We start from the raw sequence: 14,480 nt of genomic DNA, 5'->3' as shown, positions 1-14,480 counted from the left end.
GTTGCAGCTGGTCTTATGTTGAAGTTTAACATCTGAGAGTCGGGACTCCTCAGCTTTCTTCCCACAGCTGTCTCTTCTTGAATGACTGTCATCAACTTGCTTAAACTTTCTTTCCCTCCATGGTTTTGCTTGACAGTAGTTGCTCCTTCCCAGAGGTGTAATCAGGCATGACTTGCTCTGATCTGTAAAGAGCTTTGAGATCTCCCAAAGCAGCCAGCTAGAGAGACAAAATATTAGTGATAACAGTGACCTGTAAGAATTCAGAGGATGGGAGGTTGCAAACACATTTTCATTTAGCTGTAATAATACTTTAATAATCAAAAGAAAAAAAGTATGTTTAATATCCAAACAAAATTGCATTCACTTTCTTCTCATGTTAAGTGAGTATTAAAGCAGGATGGAAGCTAATTTACATATTTTTATACTAGACTGTTTTATTATTAAATACTGAAATGTGCTGCAGTTGGCCAGCCTCCAATGAATATGACTCAACTTACACTGAATTTTAATATTTACATGTTAGATAGTATAATATTTCTATTAGACAAATGGTTGATGGTAGGGAATTTAAAAAGGATGCACTTTTAAATAACTCATTGTGTTCATGTTATGAAAATAAGTGATATTCATTTGCTGATTGACAGCAAATATATATAAATATATAAAGGGTTTGGAGTGTAAATAACTATTATTCAGGATGCAGTATTCCATGTGGCTGGTCTTGAAAATGCATGGTACAGTTAGTGCCATGGGTTATGCACCTGAGATTTTCCAGAGACTGAGGAGAGCAGGAGCTTCCATCTGCCTGTAATAAATGTAAGTACCAAAAAAAACCAAAGCAGGTGAATTATCTTCTTGCATATTCAATTAATACAAACAATATTGTTACATCAATCAGGTTTTCAGACCTATATGAATGGTAAACCTAGTTTGAGATAAGGTGATAAGTTTCAGATGAGTTACGAAACTCCTTGCCACTGAGTAGTCTGAGAGCATTCTTTGGAGAAAAGCCTCCTAGGGATGTTAAATACAAAGATACCAGGTCCTTTGTACGTAACTTCATGTGCCAAAAATGCCCGTGTTTTGGTGAACGCTCTGCTCTGTTCCTAGGGGCTTTACTGGGTGTTTGCTGTTAGCTGTTGTCAGAGGCAGGATGGATTAAACAGAGCTTTGGTCTTGCTTTCTTCTGGGAATTTGGCCTTAGATGGCCATGTTTTCTTCATTGTGATATTTCTGTCATTCATGAAGTCAGTTATGCATGTGAGATTTCAAACACATTCAAAACATAATTCAGGAAACAGATATAATTTCTATTTGGCTCTGGAAACTGCAGTACTGGGATAAACATTTGCATCACGCCCACCTTAAAAATCCAAATAATTTCAGACATGAGGTTGTAGTTTTGGCCAGTCTAAATAAGTTGTGTTATGATTTTGCTCTGCCTAAAGAAGTGAAATCATTTTACAATGTTCTAAGTGCTCTTTTTTAGCTTTCACATGCCAGGGCACATTTCAAACTTGTGTCAGTAACACTTACAGGCTATATCCCTAATAGCACAGGATTCCCATGTTGAGTTAAATTTAAGGTTATTGTTTTTACAGGGAGCATGGTACATTTGCTTTACTTTTTCTCAATGACAAGGTCTGTGATCTGCTGCTTGGTGTGTGTGGCACTTACTATGAGATAGAACCAAATGTGATTATTCCCCAGTGAGTTGGCTGAGATGTCATGTGTACAATCTAAAAAACTACCAAAAAAAAAAAAGAGATTTTGCTTTAGCTCAAAGTGATAATGGAGTAGACTGGAAAGTTTATTTTGTATCTCACTTGATTTTTTTTTTTTTTTTTTTAAGACATTCCTAAATTTCATTTAATTTGCATTTGTCAAACAGGGAATCTTTGCGGTCAATATCTGTTGTAAATAATGACCATAGAAGCTCTGTAGCTTTGGCATGTGCTGGTTAGTACTTAAGACTTCTAAACTCTTGGCAGTGGATAAAGAATTCCTGTTAGCATGAGGAATATAACAGAAAAACTAGTTTATACCAATAAGTTGCTGCTGCTGCTTAGAGCTGGCTGTGTTATGAGACCTGGCTTTTTTGTCATTATTAAATGGCTAGGTCCCATCCAACCCTCATTGATGAATTCACTGGGAAAATTGCCAGTAGCATCAGTTGAAGTTGAACTGTGTCCTTAGAGAGGATGTAAACCTCAGCAATGCTGATGAACTTTGTGCTGCTTTGGTTAAATTATTTTGTCATACTTTATACTTCGTTTATAAATGAGGAATAAGCATTATATGTTTGCTGAAGACATGAGCAGTATTTGTTATAGATTATCTTACTCACTAGAAACCAATGATGATGATAATCCATTGACCTGCTGATTCTGAATCTATTTAGGAAAAATAAGTACAAAATGTTATTATTCTTTCCGAAGCTGTGTATAACAGGCATCTTATTGCTGTGAGGCTTTTTAAGGTCTAGGGGAAGAAGGCTTAAATTTGGGGGTTTGAAACATTCTAGGTTCTTTCCAACCTGACGACCACTAAATCTTATGAAGTCACAAAATCATTGCATCACCTGCAACTTGCCGGCGCCCAAGATGGGCAATATATTTCACAGCAGCACTGAAAAGAGGATGCATGTTTACTTGAATTTGAAACAGTGTGCCTTGCATTTATTTGATCATCTCTTTCTTTTCCAGTAGATATTACTACAACAACTGGAGGCAATTACACAGGGTTTCAACTGAGAGAGGAATAATTTATTAGAAGATAATTTCTCTAGCCAAACAGTGTCCTAAATAACAATCAATTAAATTATATTAGGCTTACAGCAGTATTTGTCTGTGTATTGGGGTCTCTGAATAAATCTGTATGTGTGCACAGTACACAGAGGCCTGCATGCTTTCTCCTTCAATCTAAAATTGATGAATGAAATAGTCATCCTACTGAATTCTTAATTTTCCTGTGGTGGTATTCTTCAGTACACGTTAAGTTTAAGAACATGTGCTTAAAGAGCTGCACAGCATGTGAAAATGCTCAAGGGAGTAGAGGTGCCTGCTAGTAAATGAGAGCATTTATTAGAGCTGTAGGAGTAGCATGGAAGCACTTCTGTGATAAAATAGTCAAGCAGTTGAGTCTGATTCATCTATCTCCAAAAGAATGTGTTAATCAATGATTGTTTTGTAACATTTTCTTAAAAGGCTAGATTTATTTCCGTTAGCTATTGTGTATCATTGCTGATAGTTCAAGAAAATACTTGCAAAATGTGGGGATTCCGTTTTTTAAGGAATCATCCTACAGGTGCCTACAAAAGTTTTGAGTACCAACATTAAAGAACAATTGTAATTGTAAATATGAAAAAAAGTAAAGACAAAAACTAAGAGTTCCAAAATGCTTTTCAGCTCAGATGTAAGAATGCAATCTGTGCACATTAAATGATAATAAATTAAAGATTTTCTGTTTACAATATATTAAAATGCATTTTAGTCTTTGAAAATAGTGCATGTACAACAAGAAACTTGGACATTTTCAAGAAATTTTTAGTAATTTAAGGTATCCAGGTGAAGGAAAAACAGACTGTAACAAGCATTGTCAGAAGATATTTAATTGCATCAAAGTAGTGTTATGCCTTGGGAGTAATATATGTACAAACATACACTTTGTAGCATGTTTGCTGTTGATGTGTATAAAGTATAATGCACAGCATGCAACTGAATGCAACAATATTCATCCATAACACATTAATACGTAGAATGCTGGTGCTGATGGGCATGTAAAGTATGATGGCAGCTAGGAAGCCATTGGGACATATGTTTGAATTATACTGTCTCTATCTTTGGCGAAGACTTAATAGCTTCATTGCCATCAGTGAATTTTGAAGAAACTTCAAATTCCAGGAGAGATGAACAGAATTAAAAACAAATTAAAAAAAGAAAAGAAGAAACTGTCATATTCTGTTAACTCATACGGGCAATGAAATTCAGAATTTAGGTTGAACCTCTGCCTGTTGAACCCCCTTGTAGTACTCAGAGTCCTCTTACAGTCACAGCACATTACCCATCTAACAAGAGCTTCCTAATCCAGATCCTGTCCTGAATGTAATTAATTGGATGCCAAAAATACTCATAAATTTCACATTTACGCAAGTTTGTTAGAGTTTATCAGTGGTTTAGTGTAAGTCATAACTAGAATACTGGCTTGCAGGTTCTTCTAGGAAGTTGATTGCAATGCCTTAATGTGCATTAATTTATTAAAAGAAAAAAATGACAACAAAACCAACCCCATAGTGTTATCATAACTAGCTTTTTTTTTTACCTATCAGGGATTTACTCTTAGAAATATTACACATTGGAAAGCCGTTTTATGTGAATCATTTTCTAAGGAATATTTGTATTTTAATGTCCTTTTGGAGCTGTGGTTATATTATAACCATTTTTCTCTTTAGTTTTCTTTTTTTCTCCCTCTTTTCTTTCAGTTTTGCTTTTGTTTCTCATACTACAAAGTTGAACTGACAAGAAGACTGTAATAGGACTCCAAAACATACCTTGAACACACATTGTTAACCAAATTACAATCACTGATGTCATTTACACGTGTTGCCTTTCAGAGGATGAACATGTTCATTTAATTTGCTTTTTAAAAATCCATAACAGTGTCCCCAAGCATTTTAATAAAACAGAAACAGTTAATTATTGCTGAATAAGGATAGCCAAATATAGTGGTCTGCAACTTGCATTTAAACATATCTGACAGTTCTCTCTTGAAGAGAAAATTGTGTAAATTGCCAGTTATTACCATTTTTAATAAAAAAATCTTATCATGATTCTGTTTCTCTTTCCCACCTCTCTGCAATACTGTTCAACAACCATACTTTCAGTGGGACCATTTCTATTACAGAGTGATTGAGCTCTGATTTACACATCAATTACCCAACTTCATGGAGATTTTCATGCTCCCCTAGCTGACATCAATGAAGCATAACTGCGTAAGCGCTTTATTTCATCCCAGTTTTTGATAACTCAGACTGATAAGTAATCATATTGAAAGACAATGTGCTATGATACAGGAAACAATAAATGCTCCCCTTTGAAACCTCATCTATTTTTTATACACTTACTATTCAGGAGCTTATCTCTGTCATCCATTCCCCCAGAATTGTTCCTTCAACATTCATGTTGAGGAAAGGTTTGGGGCTGCATAATACCAAAAAGCGGCGAAAATTGAGTGAAAATAACATTTTCTAGGTACTTTTGGGGGGGGGGGGAAATAACTAAAAAGAATGAAGAATATGACAAATATAAGCCAAACCCTTAGCATCCTAGCTTAGATTTCCGTAAATTGCCCAGGGATCTCTTGGGTGTTATTTTGTTCGGAGGCTTTAATCTTCTGTATTCTCCATCAAATGTGCTACAGGAATGGCATTGTTTTTAATGCAAATTGTTAAGAGATTTAGCTCATGTGGATAGATAACCAGTGACCATCTCAAGTGTTTCTCTACAGAACTGTTGAACATCAAAGATGGAATATTCTATATTTTAAAATACATAATTTATCTTGAAGTGCATAGATACGTTCTGTGTTAGATACTTTCAGTAACTATTCATGCTATGAAGAAGAACACAACATTAAAGTAAATGTTAAATATGAAAGAGAGTGAGAAGTTGTAAAGCTATTCTATCATGGCCTGATTGGTCTCTGTCAAGCAGTAAAATTGCCAGGACAAAGACACAAGAGCAATGGCAATAAACAGAAAAAGAAGAATTTTGCTATTTTAAATGTGGTGCTGCATATGATGATTATCATTAAGTGAAACAAAGACTTCAGATGAGCAGGGAAGATATGTTTAGTTGGCTATACTTCTGCTTAAAGATCAGGTTTTGAAATTCCCCTAATTTACTGAATACATTTTAAAACCTCAGGCTGCTTTTTTTTTTTTTTCCCCCCCCATTTGGAATAAATGTATTGAAATCCAGAGTGTATATTGGGAGAATCTGAATATACCAAGGAAGCCTGTTCTCCTTCCCTTTTACAATGCTGTGGTACTCTGCTTTTCCATGAAATCAACGGAGTTAGGATGAGATAAATTTGGAGTTATGTAAAGGTGAATTCCTATTGTAATGTATTAGCTAGAAGTAGTCTTTTACCTAGTTTGATTATCAGGTGAAATACTTTTTGCCTTGTATTTTTACTTGTATTGAAAAAGAATTGCCCTCATGTGGAAAAGCAAGCATGTATGTTAAGCATGGGAATATTCTCATTGACCTCAGTTGGATTTCTCATGGAAGTCAAATATGTTCATGAGTGATTTTTGATTTGGGATGTTTAATACCTTGTGCCAGCATATGAGTTAGTTTTCAAGGAAGCCCAGTTTCTGGGTTTACTTCACCAACTTCCTGAGTGCTCGTAGCAGAGCAATGATTTTGTCCCAAAAACGGAACGATGAAGAAATAACCTTGGGAAAGGACTTTCAATTCTCAAATTTATATCATCTTATATCAATTGTGTCTTAGTTTAGAAGCTTTTGTTTATTTCTTGTTTCCACAAATGACAAACATTTCAGCTGAGAACTTCTTTCATCATTTCATCATCTGATACTTTAGGGAGGCCAGAACTAGTACAGAAGAGTATTTGGTTTGATCGTAGTGTGCATTTTTGTGAATTCAGACTCATTATTGAGAACAGCAACTACTTTTTCACTAACTTGTGGATAAATGTTGTTTTTCTTGAATTGTTGTTCATTTATCCTCATGGATGTAGTCTGTCACTACTACAAAGCCTCTCTGCTCCAGCTTTTTTATTGATTCTTTCTCTATTGAGCTTTTGTTGTTTTGACTGAATCAACAGAGCAGTGTTCTGTTCTCATTCATGATTCTTCTGCAACATTAGGTGTTTGATCTTTTTTTTTTTTCTCTTCTACTTTTTCTTCATGTCACAGTGACTACTCCTTCAAACGTGCCTGGTCTGACTTCTTTCTTCTACTCTTTCTCCTGCCTTTCAGGCCCTTGTCTGCCTTTCTTAGTCTTCCACACTTTGGGAGACTACTTCTGTGTCTCTAGTTAGCACATCTTTGAAGGTAACCCCAAATGCTAGGTCTCTGCCTTTAGCTGGTGGTCTTATTTCTTTATAACTGTCCTTCAACTCTTCCATCTAACCTCTTGCTCTGTTATGGTCTGTCCTAAAAAGTTTTTTCTTTCCCTCCCAATCTCTTGCACCACATTCTCTCACTTTCACACTTTCACCACGGATGATTGGACTGTCCTTTCCAATGCCCCAAATTTTATTCTACTTCTGGTTTTCCCTTTTGCAGACAGTGGATGTCTGACTTCCACCTCTTATCACCAGATCCGCATTTTTAGCTTCCAGTCCAAAACCTACCTGCATGCCAAGTTACCTTTTGCTTCAATATAACCTCCTTCCACCTCAGCCACCTTCTCCATTTTCCGTTTGGTGCGGATTGTACCCACAGCCATCGTGGGCCGCAACGGATGTGCAGGATGCAGCTCCGTGGGCCTCACTGACGCTCTGCAGGCTCGTACAGGCTGAGCACCCGGTCTGTCACAGTGCATCAGCTCACGCTGTCCCTTAGGGTGTCCACAGCTGAGAAGAATGACAAATGGATGTATGCTGGTCTGATTTTAAAAGATTGAGTATCAAATGCTGTTATTTGATGTGGATATGCAGCCTACCTCAATGTTAAACATACCAAAACAATAATGCAGTTACGGTTACTATTCTTTCTGCCATATCCAGCACACTGGTAACTTATAAATCAGTGGTCTCATGTGCTCTTATAGCATTCTTACTGCTTACCATTCCTGATCTTCTCAGATTTATGTACAGACTTCTCCATTTAAATTCAATTATTAATCTAATAAGTGGTAACAAAACAATAAAGCTCATGTATTTAAACTACATTGTTACCTAACAGCTGTGTCTAGGGAACTGGCCCTCTCGGTTATAGTGGGTATCGTGGCCTGCAGCTGTTTTCTTCTAAATGTTTGCAAAAGTCTGTATTTGTGATTTCCTACTTTAGAGGCTTTAGAGGAGTCGTGAAGTGTTTCTCATATTAATGAGACAGACTGAACTCTGATGTTCCTCATAGTATCTGACTATAGTTTTCACTGACACCTTTGCCACTAATCACATATCTGTATTTCACAGAACGTTAGTTAAGCCAAATATTAAAGATAAGTCCCAGAGATTGCACTGTGGCCGCATTAAGAGTTTCTGGAGAGTATCCCATTAGGTTCTCAGTGCATTGCAGCCTTAAGATCTAATCAGCATCCCACTTTGGATTACAAAGAACCCAAAGAAGTTGTTATCCTAATCTGTGTATGATCTTACAATATTTGACGTGCCATAGCCACAATCAGCACCCTGTCAAGCATTCCCATAGCAAAAATACATTTGCAGAGAAATAAGCCAAGTAATTGACCTGACAAGATGAGCAACCACTTCCTTTTGAATAGCTACTTTGTACACTTAAGGCTGCAATGTGACTGTGGGAGTGGAAAGTTCAAAACAAACCTTTAATTTTTTGTTTGTTTGTTTTGTTTTATTTTTGGGGTGGTTTTTTTGTTCTCACAGGAGAATATGAGAGAGAGATGCTACCCCTGCCTCAATACACTTAGGGCTTTGCTCGTATTGGAAAATGGATGTTCTCAGTTTGGTAATCCATAAACATTGTTGGGGTCCAGGGCATCAGATGTGCCTTTGTGCTCACCTTGTGGGTGCATGGAATAGGTGTCTTACATAAACACAGGCATGAAAAGAGAAATACTTCAGTATGCTGTGTTGGAAAATACTGGTTTTTCAACCTTTTGCTGTTAACATTGTAAATACTGTCTTGGGTTAAGTTAATGTCTTTTAAAGTGACTATGCCATTTTGAATTACTGCTGTTTTCATAATTTTTGAATTTGTGGTTTTGTAATGTGTCACAAAACATCTAAATAGTCTTAGATCCTTTGCTGCTTTTTCTCAGATAGGATATGGCATAATGCCTCACATGGTTCCCTAAATACTTTGCATGCTTGAGACCAGAGTCAGCTTTTAGATAACAAAGTGCTGGAACCTCACATGAGGGATGAGATCTGTTCTGTGCTGTAATCTGTGATTCTGTGATCTGTGTGTTCAGTGGCCAGATTCAATTTGATTTGAATGGGCCCAGGATTTCACCCTGAAACTCTAGGCCAAGGTTGCCATTGGGAAGCTGTAAAACGCAACTCTGATTTTCATGAATAATTCTTTCTGAAGTGAATGCTGGCAGTGCCTGGGACAGGACTGCTCCCATAAGAAAAGATTACTTACACAGGATATAAACTCCTGCTTATGTAGATCCATTCTGCTGGTGTCTAGATTTGGTTTATAACTCCATAATAATCTGATTTTGCTGCAAGAGTCACACAATCTCTGAGTCAAACTGCTGAAGAAATCCCTGCAGAGATCTCCCATGAGCGGGGTGAATACAGTGTGTTCCTACTGCTCCTGGGCTGGATTATTCCTGGGCTAAACCAGCCCCCTACTCCAGAAGAGTTGTGAGGAGAGGGAGAGTCAACCTTGTCCTTTCTTCGTATACCCATTTGGAAAATACTTTGTACTCACTTATTCCCTTACCTGTGGATTTTAATCTTGATTTAGGACATGAAAGGAAGGGAGACTCATGCCCGCCTTCACCTTTTAGTGAACAGATCGCTTGTGTTTTGCAGTGTTGTGTCAGCAATATGATCACATATAGTATAGTAAAGTGGCTGTTGTTTATAACAGTTTCCCCTCCATTTCCCTCAGGAAACCAGCAAATAGTACTGTAGCTTCTGCAAAAAAATACCAAGAATGATTATAACAAAGTTCTGGAGCTTGATGTTGGTGCCAGTGACATCACTACATCAGGAGGTGCTTAAATAAATAAATAAAATGTGGCATCTTTTCAGTCTTGTAACTTATAAAAGGAAAATGTCGGTGGAAATCATTCAGCTTGGCCTGTAAGTGGTTTTGCATTCTGTTTACAAGCCATATTCAAGCCTTACTCAGTCCATGCCTGAGTGCTCTTGAGTTGCTTAAACCAATTATTAATTAATTTTTTTTCTAATTTGGGGTTTTTATTGTGGCATTAGTCTTTTTTTTTTTCTTTCCCTGTACAAAAGCAAGTACATGAGTGTAAGGATACGTGGTCATCAGGCAACAGACGTATACTTTCCTGTGCTCTCTGCAGGACTTGCAGGTTCAAACACAACCTGCCTGAATCATAAGAACTTTTAATTGAGTAGATAAAGAGGTCCTCATAATTATAAACTGCAGTAGGTATAACAAGAGGCTAAATACATAGCTGTGGTTTTAATTAGCTGGTGCTTCAAATTAGTAATTGTGGTTTCACTCAGAAATCAGTGACTTTATACACTGTTAAAGCCTCATCACAGTGCAGTTCATTCCTCATTATATCTCTCGGTGTGAAGCTTTCAATACAACATCATGCTGAGCTAAAAAGGCAAAAGTTGTAGATATTTCCTTATCTTCCAAGTGCAGTGGAGCTCTATGGAGATTTAATTCATTCTCGCCGGAGACAGGAGAATTAACTGTTCTTTGTTACATATGTAGTATGTGTTTGTATGTATGCGTTTGTACATAAAGTGTGCACATGGATGTATGCATGCATGTCCAGAAGCTATTCAGGGAAATACTGCTTACGACAGATAACATCAGTACATATACTGAATTTGCTATTCAAATTGTCATCTGGAATTTGGTAGCTAATTAACTGACACAAAGCAGGGCCACAAGCCTCATAACAAATCAAATATGGGTTGAAAGCACAGAAGTGTCCCTTAATGCTTGTCACATGAGAAGTTGTCACTGCAAGTTGAAGCATGCATCTTTTCCTTTCCTCTTTCCTTTCCTATTTTTCCCTCTCGTTCATGGTTTTAATTATATCTTTTCCCTCTGAGGAGCAGGCAGTAGTTTGCAAAGCCAAGAGACCAAAGTACTTCAGTGCTATTCAGGGGAGAAGTGAATGTGGCCTCTCAGCTTGTCATCTAGGTCTGGCAGGTGCGCAAAGTGAGCTGACGTACAGATAAATGCCACTCACTATTGCTACGCTGACGCACTGGATCCTTTTCTGTTTGTGTGTAGGATTATCTGATGCTGGAATCAACTATCCAAAAGCCTCATCTGGGAGCCTGCTACAAAAGCACTGTTTAAAACACCCTTGGCACCCACAATGAAGCCATACCTAAATTTTAACAAGTACATTGGACAGAATTAGGTGGTCTAAATCACACGAGGCCGAACTGGGGCGTTGAGATGGATGGAGACAAATGTTACACAGTTAAATGGATTTGAAGATGTTGCTGTGCTTCTTGGACTTCACATTTGCTTTCTCTGTACAGACACAGTCTTCATGGGCACATGTGTGTGCGTTTGTGTGTGTCTGCGTGCGCATGAATTTTACAGACTTCATGCAAATGCGTCAAAATGTATTTTATACTTCTGCATAATGCTCTGTTAATTTGAAAAGGACATTTTTGTCTGTTTTCATTTTAGTGTACTGACTGTCCTATTGCCCAATTTCATATAGTATTATAATTCCAAATTTACATTCGGGAAAATTATTCAGTGGCTGCTGCTTTATTTCAGAATTGTCCTCAAGAGTTGCGCTGTTTCTGATGTTTTGCTGCTCTTACTGATAGTAATGAATATGTAACCAAATTGTGGGGAAAATAATGTGTTGCGGTTTTTTGTCTGTCTCTAGTCACTATGAGCAAGACCGGAGTGCACTTAAGCGGAAAGAATGGGAGAGAAGAAACCAGGAAGTCCAGCAAGATGAAGATCTTTTTGCTTCAGGTTTTAACCTCTTTGGGGAACCCTACAAGGTAAATTGCATTGTTATGCTTTTACTTTTTCAGAATGTCTTTCACCTGAATGCATTTTACAAATATAAATAACCTCATCACCTGTAAGAAATGAAAGTATCACATCTGCCTTGGTACTTATACTCTTGAATACACTGACTATCCAAATCCACATATGGCAGCAGAGTAAACTGCATGCTCTGCCCAGCATTGTATGCTAGCATTGACAAAATCAGGAATTTTGGTTACAGACCAGTTGAAGATTTCTTCCTCTAAACACACTTTGCAGTCCTGGAATAGAAGTCTGTGCAGCTGGCATCTCTACAAGTGGGGTCGTACCTACAAAACTAGCACTTAGTCCTTTTATTTTTAAGAAGAAAATATATGAGTTGCTGAAACCAATGTCCTCTCTCTAGATAATGAGTCCATAAGCTTTCCTGTGCAATCATAACCATCCAAAGAAGTCTTTTGGGAGAGTGTCTGAATCTTTGGGGAGCATAATAAGGGTATGGAAGGGACTTACGACAAGTTTTATTCTCTCTAAGGAGCTTTTCTGCCTGAGATTTTCATCACCAAGGGATGTCCCCCTTTATGATTTCTGCTGCTTTGATTTTCAGTAAGATATTCCCTGAAGAATTCATCAGAATGTAAATTTCCATCTCTCTCTTCCCAATCAGTGACATCCATTGAAAGGCCACCACTTCATCTTTCCATTTTACATTGTTAGCAGCTGTAGGGAGGATGAGGGCTCTTTGAAAATCGCCCGAAAAGGAGGAGGAAAGACTGGTGTTATTATCAGATGGTGTCTAATAATTATAGATGGGGAGGGTGTAACAGATACGCTTGCCTCCTTGCTATACTTTGGTTCAGGCTGGCTAAGGAGCAACAGGCTTTAGGTCCTTGGGGTGAACTTGCAAGCTGGAAAGCTTTGGCTCACATACGAGGGAGTGAAGGTGTCTTGAAAAATATTTTGAAGGTGATTTCAAAACCCAAAAGTGCAAGATAACCAAAGTACAGAACAAGATACCAGAGCTAAAATGAAGACATCTATCTTGTCTGTACTACTGACTAGCAGCCAGCTACTTCACCCTATAAATATTACCATCAGGATGGGCCCAATTTGAGCTCTCCCTGAACTGCAGCTGGACTGCACACCAGGTAACTCTCCCCTTGAGCAGGGACACCTCTCAAGGGTAGAGATTCCTCACCTGAGACTGAGATCCTTCCTTACCCAAAGTGGAGAGCTCCCTTACCTGTGACAGATCCTCGGTAAGTGACTGAGAGCATACTGAATTAATACTGTGAAACGTTACTAATAAATATGGCTACTCGGTATTGTTGTAAATATTTTATGGATAATTCCATTAGACATAAACCATTGACCAAGTCTGAGACTAAGACTGGATCCAGCTGCACCTAGGCTCCAAAAGGAGTTTAGAAAGCAAGGGGATCAACTCTGAACCTCGTGACTCAGCGGGAGGGTCGTCCTTACTCTTTGCATCTCTGGTCTCTGTGTGAATCATTCTAACTTGATTCTAACTCAATTTTCCTTTGTATGTTTCTTCCATGCAGTAATTAATAAGGTGAACCTTGCCACCAAACTTACTGAACTCTCTCAAATTATTATTTTACCTTAATAAAACATATTGCTGCTCCTCGCTTTTGAGTGAGGTGCATTCCACTCATCCATGACAGAGACTTATTCAGCCAAATAAGGACTCTGCACTAGGACAGTTTGTTTGTGGTGTCTTTTTGTTTTGTCTTTATAAAAAGGTCTAATCAATGAACTATTTCTGCATTGGACCACACTTTAGCACCTTTACTTATTTAGCACTCTTATCATTGGAATAATAACTTACTATGAACTGATTTTGTTGAGACTTCCTGCAAGGTGTGCAAACACTTCTGTTCATGTAAGTAGTCATTTGCATTTCAGTAGGTAGACCAATATGCAAATCATTGCAAAATTTTGTGTCTGGAACTAAAAACACATGCCCCTTCCCCCCCCAATATCTATTGTACCATAAGAATGATAATAGCTGATTTTATATCTGTTTAGTGTGCATGTATTTGCAGCAAGTATACACAGAGCGTATGTTTGGTCAAAAACTGAACAACTAAAAAGCAGAATATTATCCTGCTGATTTTCTGAGCAAATTATTTTTTTTAATTGCTTTTTCACCTGCTTGGCAGAGAAGTTTGTTGGATCTGTGGGATTGAGCAAAACATCATGTATTACTATCCTAAAAAAGCATTATAAGTTGTGAAAGGTAAAAATTAAGAGGCAATTTTATGCAAAAATAGTTACATTTGTCTTAAATTTGGAAAACAAGAACCAAGACTGAATAGGAAAGCTAGGTCTTGCCTATATTTTTCACTATGGGGGGAAAAAAAAGACAAAGTGATAGACTGGTGTTTCCTTTGTAAGTTCTGCATTGCTAAGAACCAGCCACAATACAGTTTCCTAGGGACTAATGAAAGCTGGATCTAACTCTTTGTGGATATGTAATGACTTCCATTCTTAAGCAAGTGCAAAACTAAATTCAGGGGTTTGTTCATGTTTATTCTACAATAAAATGAAGAGGCCATGAGGTGAGAACAAATGTGCTGCACATTCAGTTTGAATCCCTTTT

General features: G+C 37.5%; 1 protein-coding gene across 1 annotated transcript in view; it reads left to right on the top strand.

Moving 5' to 3' along the window:
- The window catches only part of AFF2 (ALF transcription elongation factor 2), a gene marked incomplete at its 3' end in the record, with an annotated part of 338,544 nt that overhangs the window by 76,952 nt on the left and 247,112 nt on the right, over positions 1–14,480 (top strand). Inside the window, exon 2 of the mRNA XM_082004365.1 lies at positions 11,748–11,868. Within this exon, the coding sequence (XP_081860491.1) occupies positions 11,748–11,868 (121 nt within the window). The remainder of the gene's footprint in view (positions 1–11,747; positions 11,869–14,480) is intronic.

This window comes from Phaethon aethereus, assembly GCF_964289735.1.
Source record: "Phaethon aethereus genome assembly, chromosome: 10".
NCBI lineage: Eukaryota > Metazoa > Chordata > Aves > Phaethontiformes > Phaethontidae > Phaethon > Phaethon aethereus.
Note: the sequence above shows the minus strand (reverse complement) of the source record. Positions and strands in the feature narration are given on the sequence as shown.